Below are 12,933 nucleotides of genomic sequence, written 5' to 3' on the forward strand. Positions count from 1 at the left end.
CCAACTTTTTAGGTATTCCCATTTTGAGTTGAGACATTAGCAAAATGATCACGTCAATAATAAAGTATGTTTGATTCCGTTTCTAATTCCGAGTAGTATTCTACATTATCATACAAGTTGTTCAAGTACTCGAAAGTTGCCCCCTTACACTCGTAAAAACAAATATTAACGATGGGTTCGACCTTGACAGCAATCGTCAGCAATCAGTGTTGCCAGATGGTCGCACCTTTAAATTGCCGAAAAGCTTAAAAGCTTTCGACTGAAGCAATCAAAAAGCTTCAAAGCTTTCAAGAAGTTTCAATCCTCAAGCAGTACGAATATTTATGATGAAATTTTGATTTCACTTTTGAGTTTATTGAACTCTAAGCATTTAACCTAATCCAGACTATCAAAAACGCAATTCAGCGTGCGAGGGCGGATCGAGGGCTTATGCAAAAAAATTTAAGTGAAGAAGAAGAACTTTACTAAAAAATAGAAGCTTTACATTGTTAAATAGTTTGGTTCAAAAAAAAAATAATTACATGAATTTCAAACTAATTTATCTGAGTCTTTAACAAAAAAATTAATTTACTTAATTTAATTTTATTTACTTAATTATTTTTTAATTTTTGTTAATGTTGCTAACTAATATGTTAATCAAATAATTGTATTTTTCACAAATTTCTACAAAAATTTCAGTACAATTTTTTCAAATATATAAATATTATAATATATTATTTAAATAATTTTATTTTTCTTAAAACTTAACAAAAAATTGAGAGAGTACAATATTATTTTTTTTTAATAATTTTTTTTTTTCTCAAAACTCAGAAAAGTTAAAAAATTTTTCTGAAAATAAAATAATTTTTTTTTAGTTGTATTTTTCTAAACACTCAGAAAAGATTAAAAAAAATTAGCCATAGTATAATAATTTTTATTACAATATAAAACTAAATCTTTTCTATAACTTTGATGAGTAATTCTTATTAACAAAACTAAATTTAAAAAATTATACATTGTTTATTTGATTTTATTTATTATCAAAAATTAATTTTTCTATAGGTACCTCGAATTTACACTTAAGTATGAAAATTTAAATAAAAATAAATATTAAAAATTTTTGTTATATTTGGGAAACTTTTGAAGACACCCACGTTGTGTTTATATGAAGCTGTGCCCATTGTTTAGGTTGATTCACAATGTCAATGAATGATTCGATCGTGACATAACATTTGTAATGGCCTTTGGTAGTTTACATTCTCATTTCAGCCATGTTAACTGACTGGCAATTAACATCAGCTGAGATTATGTAAATTGCGAATGCGAATCGAAAGTGATAATGGAATGATGTAAACATTTGTTGGGGTTTATTGAACCTTCAATTATATAAACTGATTAATTTCACCTCATTTGATAGACATTTGGATGATTAATGCACATAAAGGGACTGACTGACTAGCAAATACCCTAAAGTCATACATAATAAGCTATACAAATGAATTACCAAAATAATGAGACGTTTCAACGGGACTACTCAATTAAGAGATACCCTGTACATTTGCCTAAGTAGTCTAATGATTCAAATAATTGAAACTGACTTTTTTCTGCTTTTCATCTTATAAATATTTAAAGTATAACAATACTCAAAGGCACTTTTTGACTAGCAGATACCCTCTATTTTTGACTAAATTTATAAAAAAAAAATTTAAAAATGTTAATGTTCAGGAATTATAATAAATAAAATTAGATTGTTTGATTTTATCATTCAAATTTAAAATACACTTAAAGTCTATAAGCACTTTAAGATATTTTTGATATATGTATTCCAATTTTTATTTTAAATATTAGATTTAAAAAATAATTTTTATTTTAATTTTGTATAGCAAAAATGTGACTTATTCTATAATCTTAAAATAAAAATTTTAATTTAAATATAATTTCATTATTTTTGAGGTTTAGTAATTTTATTTTTATACAAAATCGATTATATCTTCTAGTGATTCTTGTTGTTGCTCCTAATCGAATAGAATGTTAAATTTAAATTTGTTTTGCAGACATGTCAGTTACAAGTCTAAATTGTGGAAAATTTTAGGTTTAAGAATATTATTTTTTTTGTATATTATTGTAATAAGTGGGCCATATACTAAGCATGTCTCCAATGGCTATCAGTAGTAACATAGTTTTAAGTAGGTTAATTTTAGTAATAGGCTTACTCTACTATTTAGTTATCGGGTTAATAAAACTTCAGGGTTGTTTTTATTGCTTTTCTTTGGGGCAAGGTTAGTTTTTATATGAATTTATTGAGCCGTTAAGGAAATATTTATTGAGAAAAGTGTAACACACATCTAAATATGTCAAAATCGAATGGGCTTAAGAGATTCCTAGAATGTGATTCATGATATCTCTGGCTTTAAAAAATAGATTATGCTAGTGACTCACTTAACAGAGGCGATTTCAAGTGTTATTTTTGAAATCAAGTCAAGTGTTTTTTTTTTATTGAACGTTTGTTCATCAGATTCTCTCTCTCTCTCTCTCTCTCTCTCTCTATCTTTCTTTAGGGTAACCCTTAGTAGCACCGTATATGCTGAAGATTAAGACCGATAACATATCTGTCAGACTAGCATTATTAGGCAATATTTATTTAATACATATTTAATTTTATATATATATATATATATATACATATATATATACATATCTTGCCTATATATAGAAGCCAATGTAAAGAGTACTTAGAATGTGACAGTAGCCAGAGATAACATATAGTACGAAACTTTAAGTGTTTGTTTTTTACTCACTTTACTTTTGTTTTGACAAAAATTCTTAGTTCTATTTTTAGCACAAAAATTTTAATTTTAATTTTAAGACATTTTTAAAAATGATATAAAAATGGGTTAAGAACTAAAATGTCTTATAATTAGAGAATAAAAAATATACAGTTAGACAAGAAAGTGTAATAACAATATCAAAAATTTACACATTTCTCTGGCAAAAAAAAAATATATTTTTAAATTCAATTCATATTTTATTACTGTCCTTAGAACAAAAAAAGATAACTTAATTTTATTGAACTCAATTATTTTTTTAAATTAAAAATCTAATTTTTATTTTGTGAAAATATTTTCTTGAGTTACTGTACTTACCAAATATTCGGGGAACTTTTTCTTGTATCTTAGAACAAGTTAAAAAAAAATTCAAATAATTTTCATTGAACTAACTTTTTTTTTAAGCAATAAAAAATTAAATTTTTAATTGTAAAAATAATTTCTTGAATAATTTCTTGAAAATTGTTAGAACAAGTTAAAAAAAACAAGTCTCATTGAACTTAACTATCTTTTAAAATAAAAAAAAACAAACTTTTCGATTGTTAAAATACTTTCTTGACTAACTGCACCAACCAAATGTTTTCGAAACTGTTTTCTTTTATTTTAGAACAAGTTACAAATTCATTAAACATAACTATTGAATAAAATTAAAACAAATTTTGATGTTGTTAAAATACTTTCCTGATTAACTGTCTATATCAAATATTCACGGAACTTTTTTTTTAGATCAGTAATATAAAAGTATTTCAATTTTCTTTTACAAGTTGCTCTTGTGAAATTCCGATTCCCCATAATAGTTAAATTTATACAACAAGTCTATTGTGGGTAATGCCCAGATATCGGTATCGGAGACAATTTACATAGAACTGATTAACGATATGGTGTTAGCCTTGCTAATCATAATACGATAATGTGAACACTTGAGTATTCAACAACATTTATAGGAAACTTTATTTCTAAATAAGAACCGATCGACAAAATCTTGATAAATATCCCATAGTCAATGGTAGTTCCTAGGTAATCTTCATAAAGCAATATACAGATAATTTGTTGCATACTACGAGCATAATCTTGGGTCTATGGAGATAACGATATTCGGACTAAACTGAACGACTGTCGGGTCTTATCTCTAGACAGTAGCGACAAGGGTTCGATATCTGGCTATATAAATTGATTCAGGGTGCCCGCAAAGTAAACACAAATCAATCGATGTTCAATCAACATGGTCAAGTCCATTGTAATACTGCTACATTTTCTATGTGGACTGATGCTGATCAGCGCCTTGAATCTGGAGATGCAAATGGAAGTTCCACAGGCAGATCAATTGGAAGCTAGGGAATATTTGGAACTGCGAAAACTACAGTCTTTGGGTCTTGAGTTCTCAAAAGAATTTCAAGGCATAGGTCTGAGCGATCTGGAAATACCCAATGGACGTGCTCCAAGTGCACAGGATCTGCAGTGTCTGACCGACATGGGACTGTGGATGCAGGGTATCGCCTCCGGCTCATTTTGGTCCCTCAAGAGTAAGTACACAGGCGAAATTATTCGAAATTTTAGAATAAAATCAATTCCAACAGTGTCTAAAAATTGGTAATCTCAGAATTTCTTTAATCGAGTACTAAACTCGTAATACAGTATTTTTTCTTAAGATCAAATATTTCTTTAGATCAAATATTTAATATTTTTTGCTACTTGATACGCTTATTGTTTCTATTTAACAATAAGATCCTGAATACATACTTAAAAAACCTAATTAAAGTTATATTTTTTTTATAAGTGGCCCTAAATTCAAAATGATATAACTATTTTTGAGACGTGTTTGCTTAAATTGTAAATACAAAAGGCCTTCAAATTTAGATTTTCGTTTAAAAAGTTCAGCGACAAACAACTTTCTCTTTTATCAGTGTATTCAATGTTCTTATTTAAGTATTTAAGAATTACAAAGTTTAAATAATCATACACGAATCTTACTTATCTACGAGACTTTAAAGAAATTGATTTACATTTAAGTTGAATTACTGCAAAAGAACTATAAGTTTATTCCAAGTACATTTTAAAATGACTTCTAAGCTTAAAAACAGTGAATTACTGAAATAGTTTAATTTTCGGACTTGAGAATAGTCACTCAAGGGAAGATTGAAATTCTCGACTTAATTTTTCACTTAGTTTCATTTTTGTTTTTAATAAGGAGTTTCAGTTAGAAAATACTTACCATTTATGTATTTTTAAAACAATATTGAAATAAACTTTACTTTATTCAACAACTTAACACATTTTTCTTGCAGTGATCGATGCCTGGGGCTCGAAGCCAGCGGGTATACTAAGCCTCAACGTCATTGATCTGGGTAATTACGAGCAGTGCATCAAGATCAATAAGTTGATCAGCAGCAACCATGAGGTGAAGGGAAAATACTGCCTGACAAACATACCCTTTGGCAAAATGCTGGGTATCAATTCGACGGTCATACGCAGCGTCAACTTGAAGATTGGCGTTTGTTTTCCCGCCTCCTGCTCGGAAACCAATATGGATACTTTCCTAAACCGTGTGATTAATCAGTTAATTAACGTCAATTACTCAGGAAAACTGATCAATGAGAACACCTGTAATACCTCAGAGCATGAACCTCTCACAGGTCTAACCATATTCACAGTGTAAGTGGAATGCAAAGCATAATTTAGGGAAATTCCCTAGACTCTGTGTTTCAAAAGTCTAGATCTCTGAATTTATAAAAGCTAGACACACCAAATTCGGTATGTAGTTTCTTAAATATCCTAAGTAGATCCAGAATTTTTTAGAATTTGGCCACGCTTCCGAAAATCGGAAAAATTGATTAATTTGAGTAATTTCAAAGCTGAATTCTGAAAATTGAATTTTTCCTCAAGTAATAAAATTTAAAAACGCTTGAATTATAAACTTTTAAGTTATTCGAAAAAACGATTTAACAAAGAAGAAGAGTTCAGTGTTTATGTAATGTTACGTAACAAATTTCGACCTGTTGGATTGCACTCAACGTTATAATATAGTTTAATATTTTACAAAAGAATTACAGGGTCCCTCAGAGTCGGTATCGCTTGACTGTAGCCTTTCCTTATAAATAATTAATTCCCTTATTTACAGCGTACTTCTCTCTGTTTTTGGAGCACTCGCTTTGCTTGCCACGTTATACGATTACTTTATCTGCCAGGATCAAAGTGAGTTCCTTTTGCTAACTATGTTAATATATATTCTATATATTAAATCCTTTATTCTTGGTTTTTTTTTACAGCTCAATTGCCAGCTCTGATCAAGATCTTCTCGGTCCGTGCAACATCTCGAGCTCTCTTCCGTCTCACAAATCCCAGGTCCAATCCCAATGTGATCGATTGTCTCCACGGCATGAGGTGCATGTCTTTGTTCTGGGTTGTCTTCGGTCATGAGTACATGTTTGGCTTGGTCTCTCCGAATATAAATCAACTCGGTCTTCTTTACGTAAGCTACAAAATTTCGAATTTACTAAACTCATAAAATCAAACCTAAATAATATTATTTATTCGGTTGAATGGTACAATCTGGGAAACAGCATAAAATATAACTATAAATTTTTATCATTTGCAACACTTTTGGTATGTGCTTTCCATTCATATAATACAAATCTATGTTATGCTTTGATTTTCCAAATATTTTACATTTTCACAATTTAAATTTTTTCCAAAAAAAAAAGAGATAATGTTTTTCAAATTCTTTTCTATAAATCTATAAATATTTGAAAACTTGTATTCTTGCATTTGAACAGTGGCTTGAGTCGCCCTTCCAAAACATGATCATTCACGGCGTATTCTCTGTGGACACGTTCTTCTTCCTCAGCGGATTGTTGGTGATTATGATTGCTCTGCGCTCGATGGAGAGGTAAATTTCACACGGACAATGCCGGACACTGCAAAGCAGCCGTTTAATTTCAATTAAATTGCAGATCGAGGGGAAAACTAAATATACCCTTGATGTATCTACATCGTTATCTGCGGCTGGCTCCGCTTCTGGCTGTGGCCATTCTGGTTTACATGAAACTGATGCCCCTCGTCGTGGATGGACCCCTCGGCAATGGGACTTTTGAGGCCAACAAACAGTGTGAAAACACCTGGTTCTGGACTCTACTCTTTGTGCAGAACTATGCCACAATGGACATTGTAAGTTGCAACTTTTTTCCATATTTATTTCATTCTTTATTTAACGACAAACGTCATTTAAATTATTCAAATAATATGAGAAAATTGAAAAAAAATTTATAAAAAGCTATAAATTGAAATTTTCAACTGATAGATGTAATGTAATATTTTTTAAATAATATTGTCAAATTTGACTTTAACTAACAATTAAAAAAAAAGTTATATATAAACTTAAATTTAGAACTGAAAGGCTAAATTGTATATTTAAAATAAAACTTAGAAATTCGATTTGAATTGACAATTTAAACAAGTAATAGAAAAATGTAAATTTCAAGCTGAAAGGATCAATTTTATAGTTAAAATAAAGTTAGGAAATTTGTTTTTTAATAACAATTAAAATAGACTGTAGATAACATACATTTATTTATTTTGAAACTGATAGGATAAAAGAAATGTGAAATTTAATTTAATTGAATCTATGAATGATATAATTTATTTTTATAATTATCCTTGTAGTGCTTGGGACACACCTGGTACCTCGGCGTGGACATGCAGCTGTACATAATATCTCCGATTCTTCTTATCGCACTCTACAAGTGGGGCAAAAAGGCGGCTATTGGAATTGTAGTGCTGATTGTACTGCTCTCCGTCTGGCTCTTTACAATTATGATGGTCAAGGAGTATTCCATGTTCTTCAGGTAATCGCGAGCTCTTAACTTTCCTCTCTCTCTCTCCATCTCTATCTCTTTTTTAAAACATATATTTGATATTATTTATCATTACTAAATTTGAGAATGTTACGACATTTAAATCACACAGTTGTCATTGCAATGATAGGTCAAAAATTGAATATTATGATAAACTTGCTTGTTTCTTAAGGCATTTCAGAAAAACTCACTAGCTCTGTATCTAATAACATTATATGCATCCTCACAAGATTTGGTTGAAATCAGAGTACAATATCATAAAGTGGCCCATTCCAATGGGTCGAAAAAATACTTGTTGTATGAAAAACATTGTTATTTCTTGAAATATTTCAACCAATCTCACATATTATGTGTTTAATATTGCTTAACTTTAACTTTTGTTAAAATCGGTTTACTATATCATATAGCTGTCATCCAAATACAATATCATATTACTCTAATGGGTCGAAAAAACACTTGTTGTATGAAAAACTTTGTTGTTTCTAGAAAATTTTCATTCAAACTCACATATTATATGTTTAAAATTGTTTAATGCATGCTGAACAACTTTTGCTTAAACCAGTTTACTATATCCTATAGCTGTCATAGGAACAATCAGTTAAGAATTAGATGTTTATACCCGTTACTTAAAAAATAAGTAAAAGGGTATATTGTGTTCGTTGGAATGTGTGTAACAGGGAGAGGGAGGCATCTCCGACACTATAAAGTACTTATATTTTTGATCAGCATTAAAAGCCGAGTCGATATAGCCATGTGTGTCTGTCCGTCCGTCTGTCCGTCCGTCCGTATGAACAAAAGGATCTCAGAGACTATAAGAGATAAAGATACCAAACTTTTACTCACAGACTTCTTTATACCCCACGCAGATCAAGTTTGTTTCAAATTTAAGCCACGCCCCCCTCCGCCCCCGCAAATCGCGAAAAACCACCACACCCACAGTTTTAAAGAAAATACATTTTTTGTGATAATTAACGTTACACGTTAGTATTATCTTAGCACATCTAACTAAACTATATTATTTCGCTTTTTCAGGAACGGCATTAACTCCGAAGACTCTCAGCGTTGGCTCTACTTCTCCACACATCTGCATGCGACGCCGTGGCTAATCGGAGCCGTCTTTGGTTACATTCTGCATGTGAATCGGGGCAAGTGCTTTAAGCTGAGTCGCCCTGTGGTCTGGACAGGTTGGTTCGTCTGCCTGGCCACCGTGTTTGCCTGCCTCTTTGCCCTGGTGCCATATGATAAATTCAATGGTCCCAAGTTGACGCTTCTCGGGGATGCCACGTATTATACGCTGACCCGACTGGCTTGGCCCTTGGCTCTCTGTTGGATTGTCTTCGCCTGCATGGAGGGATATGGCGGTATGGCCAATAGCTTCCTCTCCTCTCCACTGTGGCAGCCGCTCTCCAAGCTCTCCTACGCCGTCTACGTGTGGCACATTCTCATCCAGGAAGTGAATGTTCGACGCACTCAAACAAGCACCTATTTCTCCGACTACGAAATGGTGAGTGCCTTAAATCGAATTGCTATTTTCCGAATTGTGAAGTCCTTTAAATCGAATTTTTTTAAATTTATGAAATTCTTTAAATCGGATTCGAATCGTATTTCGCAGATGCTCAAATTCTGGTCGGACTTTGGTTTCACTGTACTGGTCGCCTATGCTACCTACATTACCATTGAGGCGCCTCTAGGTGGCTTGGAAAGTCTTCTTCTTTCCACCCGCAAATCCACTCCTAATCCTAGTCCGGCTGCCAAGGAAGTTCGAGAGATTGTCACAGAGAAGTCTTCGGTATTAGACGTAAACTCTACTGATGTGGAAGCCGCTCCAACAATACCGACAATAACTACTCCAACACTGAGTGCCTAATCTTAACCTCACAATTTAGAACTGTGTTGAGCAGCCAGCAACTTTATTTGACACAGCAGCTGCGCTGCTTCGAGTCGAGACGCTGAACACAATTAATTTGATGTCAAAAACTGCTGTAGATGTTTTTTCAGAATGTTTGCAGAAATTGGCTGTCCATTCCTGGAAATAGAACTTAAAGTAAACTTAAGTTATGTATAAATTTAGCTCGTGCTCGATTCTGACTTGGATTTCTCATCTTCAGGACAACTTATTTCATTTGACAGCTATTTTTAAGTCTTGAGAAACCAGCCTATCTTTATTTTTTTTTGTATTTTTTTAACTATTTATTTTATACTAGAACATACCCTGTAAACAGCTCTGACTTATAATAAAATATACTAAAAACATAAAATACTATAACAAATTAATATTTGGTATGAAGTGCAGTAAAATATAAATAAATAAAATACTGCATACTTTTAGGCTTTGTTGAAATTTAAGGGAGAACTGTCAGTTACTCGTATTATGAGTAACTATAATAAAAAAAAGCGATTTCTAAAGTACACAATATTTGCCTTCAATATTTTATATTTATAGATAAGAAAGTTGTAAGGGAAGAAAATAAATGAAATTGAGAAGCAATATTATTTTCTAAGTTTCTAATCTTTTTTTTCTCGACGCATTTTATAGACAAAGAATTATCTTATGAATACCCATAGATATTTTATTTTATTGCTGATCAAAGTCGGCAGAAAAAAATAGGACCGTATTTTTCTGAGAAAATATGGGATATTCTGGAAACAGAATAAACTTTATTATATATTTATTATTATATATTAAATTATATTATTATACCCTGTGGCCAATAAAAATGACCAAAAAAAAAAAGAAACAATATTTTTATTTTGGTGTGTTTTTTTTTAATTTTAACATTTTTTTCCCTATTACAAATTTTCAACAAATGTAAATTTTGAATTGTGGAAAAGAGTGATAAAAAAAAAACAGAAACAAAAAGTACACAAAATATATTTTTTTAATTTAAAAAAGGGGTAATAATCACTATTATCGTGTAAGATCAAAAGTACAGGGTACCAGCTAGTCGAGCAGCCAGAAAGAGAAAAAGTTTTGAATGCCGAATCTTGAACTTGAAGTGCTTTGTTAATTTATTTATTACTATGTTGTAAAGTCGTCAGCGAAAACAGAGAGAGTTGCAAAAGAAGAAACAAAGAGAAGAATGCGATGTGAAGAAAAAAAGAATGAAATAAAGAGAAGGTCAAGAGTCAAGCCATAAAAAGCAGTTGCAATTTCAAAACCGAAACCAAATCCAAAGTGAACCGCAAGATAATGAGTATCTCGATAATTGCATTAATCCTGTGCATGCTGATGCAGTGCATCCAGGGACAAACTCCTGCTTCAAGTCCGTTGCCGATTGCGAATCCCTTGGCGGGTCAAGGCTTCGACTTGGGTCGCCTCTTTGGCGGTCGCAGTGGAGAACCGGTTTGGACACTGATCGATAAGAACTTGCCACAAGTGCAACAGATGATCGACAGTACGAAGGAGAACTGCATGGCGAAGCTGGGAATGAAGGCGCCACAGAGATCCCTCATCCGGGAAACCCGACCCACTCCCAAGGAGAAATGCCTGGTCGAGTGTGTGCTCAAGGGCATCAAGATTGTAAGTACTACAATTTAATAATAATAATAATATTAATAATAATAATAATATATGAGAAGGCAACTGTAATCGTTATAGGTTTTTTTAGAAAAATTACATTAATTTCAATTTTTATTTATAAACTTACATTACAATGGTTAATTTTGAGCTATATTTTATATAATCATAATACAATAATTATTTGATTATTTTTGCAGAACAATTTTTATTATTACTTTGACTTCTTCATACATTTAAAAATGCAAAATTTATAAATAATAATAATCACTATTGTTGGTAAAAAATAAAAGGTCAGGGAATTTATTTTCTTTGATAAAAAAATTAATACTTACAATACAATGATTAATTTTGAGCTATATTTTATATAATAATAATATAATAATTACTCCTTGACTATTATTTGACTTCAAAAACAATGATTATTTTTGCTGAACAATTTTAATTATTATTTTGACTTCTTCATACATTTAAAAATGCAAAATTTATAAATAAAAATAATCACTTTTGTTGGTAAAAAATAAAAGGTTAGGGAATTTATTTTCTTTGCTTAAAAAAATTAATACTTACAATACAATGATTAATTTTTGAGCTTTATTTTATATAATAATAATATAATAATTACTTCTTGAGTATGATTTGACTTCAAAAACCATGATTTTTGCTCAAAAATTTTAACTATTATATTGACTTCTTCATGCATCTAAAAATGCAAAATTTATAAGTAAAACTAATCACTATTGTTGATTAAAATAAAAGGTCAGAGAAACTGTTTTCTTTGCTAAAAAAAAAGTGATTAATGTTTAAGCTTTAAGCTGTAAATTATAACACAAAATTAGTATTTTTATTTTAAGTAAATTGATATAATAAAAAACAACAAGATAATCATTCTTAACAGTCGCTGTTTCAACTAAAAGTTGCAGTGTTCACTCGATATATGCACAAGCTTAACATTTTTTTTTTCTATCTTTCTTATATTCCTATTTTTTCCCCCAATTTCCTTACTGGTTCCCTCTGAAGATGGACAGCGATAAGAATCGATTGAATCTGCGTCGTGTGGAGGAGCTGACAAGTCTCGTCACGGAAGATAATAAAATGGCGATTGCCTTGGGTTGCAGTCTCGCCCAGATCTGCAATCGATCCATCAGCACAAATAAACCCTGCGAGGCGGCTCATCAATTGAATCAGTGCATCGGACGACATCTGGAGAACAATAGGGTCAAGTTGCACTGGTAAAAAAAAAATAGACCGGACCTAGCACCAATCCCAAAAGCATTGGGAAATTAATTTTAGAAATAAATATTATTCTATAACATTTATTATTATATTTATTATTCTTGATTCTGTTGATTTAACAAATAAACTAAATGAATAAATGATACAATTTTTGAATAAAAATTTATTTGATTTCCAAGATACCCCTTTAAAAATTAGAATATCTTGTCTCAATACTAATATTTTCTAATAAAACTTAAAAATTGAGAGAACTTAATGCTGTTTAAATAAAAATGTAAAGTTTGCTGCATTCTAGATAAAATAATACTAATTAAAATAATATTAATTAAATTTTATAAAAAAAATAAAGCAAATTAAAACTTTATCTAATTCTTTCAAAATTAAAATTTTTAAGGTTTTTCCGTTCTTTCAGAAACATTTCCGCCCGCGAAAAGTTTTTAAGATAGTTCTCAAATTCTTCTGCTTCTCTTAATAGTTTAGTTTTTTGCCTTAGCTCTTATTTGCGTTACCTTTTAAAAAGCAAATT

General features: G+C 30.7%; 2 protein-coding genes across 4 annotated transcripts; both read left to right on the forward strand.

Moving 5' to 3' along the window:
- Positions 1-3,997: 3,997 nt before the first annotated feature.
- Positions 3,998-9,880, forward strand: LOC117793923 (nose resistant to fluoxetine protein 6-like). Of its 3 annotated transcripts, none has more exons than XM_034634374.1 (10): positions 3,998-4,327; positions 5,090-5,456; positions 5,923-5,996; positions 6,071-6,273; positions 6,578-6,690; positions 6,755-6,968; positions 7,464-7,645; positions 8,687-9,158; positions 9,267-9,542; positions 9,671-9,880. In XM_034634374.1, exons 1-9 carry the CDS (start codon positions 4,027-4,029, stop codon positions 9,519-9,521), a joined length of 2,181 nt encoding a protein of 726 aa, XP_034490265.1. In that variant the 5' UTR covers positions 3,998-4,026; the 3' UTR covers positions 9,522-9,542; positions 9,671-9,880. The 3 variants fall into 3 exon arrangements, with proteins under 3 accessions (XP_034490265.1, XP_034490266.1, XP_034490264.1); XM_034634375.1 differs by having other exon boundaries at positions 9,267-9,562; positions 9,626-9,705; XM_034634373.1 differs by having other exon boundaries at positions 9,267-9,705.
- Positions 9,881-10,762: 882 nt separating this feature from the next.
- LOC117793294 lies at positions 10,763-12,459 on the forward strand. Its single transcript, XM_034633582.1, has 2 exons — positions 10,763-11,174; positions 12,192-12,459. Exons 1-2 carry the CDS (start codon positions 10,845-10,847, stop codon positions 12,405-12,407), a joined length of 546 nt encoding a protein of 181 aa, XP_034489473.1. The 5' UTR covers positions 10,763-10,844; the 3' UTR covers positions 12,408-12,459.
- Positions 12,460-12,933: the final 474 nt, after the last annotated feature.

Source organism: Drosophila innubila, chromosome X, assembly GCF_004354385.1.
Source record: "Drosophila innubila isolate TH190305 chromosome X, UK_Dinn_1.0, whole genome shotgun sequence".
NCBI classification, from domain to species: domain Eukaryota; kingdom Metazoa; phylum Arthropoda; class Insecta; order Diptera; family Drosophilidae; genus Drosophila; species Drosophila innubila.